The sequence below is a fragment of the Poecilia reticulata genome, linkage group LG3 (genome assembly GCF_000633615.1).
Source record: "Poecilia reticulata strain Guanapo linkage group LG3, Guppy_female_1.0+MT, whole genome shotgun sequence".
Taxonomy (NCBI): domain Eukaryota; kingdom Metazoa; phylum Chordata; class Actinopteri; order Cyprinodontiformes; family Poeciliidae; genus Poecilia; species Poecilia reticulata.
Window position 1 is genome coordinate 31,444,997 of NC_024333.1, and position 1,140 is coordinate 31,446,136.

Here is a 1,140-nt window from a genome sequence, read left to right on the forward strand (position 1 = left end):
GTGTGTGTGTGTGTGTGTGTGTGTGTGTGCAGGTGAGACAAACGGCTCCAAGCTGTTCCTGCAGGTTCAGGTACAAACAGAGGGAAAAAACAACAAAAGTCTAAAAACTATGAAAGTCTCAGAAAGTGTGGAGAACCGATGAACCTGTTTATCCACAACAACAGAAGATCTGGAGGTGAAGAAGAGGAGCATTAATCACTTTGGATAATATTTAAAATATTCTATTTTGCTTTGTTAAAGCAGCCAAAACCTGCTGCTGAGGATATTTAAAGCATTTTATTATGAAAGGAGTAGAAAATGATGCAGTTGGATAAAAACACTCAGATCTGGACTGAGCCAACCGAACAGCCTCTCTGGAGTCCATGTGTAAAAATAAACAGTTCATGTTTCAGTTTGGAGTCATGAATCCTAACTGCTGCTCACCGTCTGCTGCAGGTCGGGGATGAGGACCTGGATCACCTGCGAGTTGGACTGGATGTCGTCCATGTGGTTCTGCGGCGGCTCGGCGGTCGCCCTTATCGTCTCGTAGATGGTTTCCTCCCGGGAGCTGTCGGAGGCGCCGTCGTCGGAGTAGTCGGAAAAACTCTGGGCCATCTCGTCCTCGCTGGAGGTGGGGCTCCGGGGCATGCTCAGCAGGGCCGGCGGGTTCAGCTGGACCGGGAACCAGAGGGGAGCAGAGGTCAGTTCATTAAAACGGAGGAATTCCCTTCACTCCCATTACAACGGCTTCAGCCGCCACAAAACACAGCAGCTGCTGGTTCATCCTCCTCCGTCCTGAAGCTCCCAGGAGAGCCACTGAGAGCCACTGAGACCCACTGAGAGCCACTGAGAGCCACTGAGACCCACTGAGACCCACTGAGAGCCACTGAGACCCACTGAAGAGCCACTGAAGAGCCACTGAGAGCCACTGAAGAGCCACTGAGAGCCACTGAGACCCACTGAGACCCACTGAGACCCACTGAGAGCCACTGAGAGCCACTGAAGAACCACTGAAGAGCCACTGAAGAGCCACTGAAGAGCCACTGAAGAACCACTGAAGAGCCACTGAGACCCACTGAGAGCCACTGAGAGCCACTGAGAGCCACTGAGAGCCACTGAGACCCACTGAGAGCCACTGAGACCCACTGAGAGCCACTGAGA

The 1,140-nt window shown here is 52.5% G+C and overlaps 1 protein-coding gene across 9 annotated transcripts in view; it reads right to left on the minus strand.

Moving 5' to 3' along the window:
- Positions 1–1,140, minus strand: part of LOC103463007 (SH3 and multiple ankyrin repeat domains protein 2) — a 185,821-nt gene that overhangs the window by 119,386 nt on the left and 65,295 nt on the right. For all 9 annotated transcript variants that reach the window (XM_017303933.1, XM_017303932.1, XM_017303931.1 and 6 more), the window contains one exon: positions 424–651. In XM_017303933.1, coding sequence (XP_017159422.1) covers positions 424–651 — 228 coding nt within the window. The remainder of the gene's footprint in view (positions 1–423; positions 652–1,140) is intronic.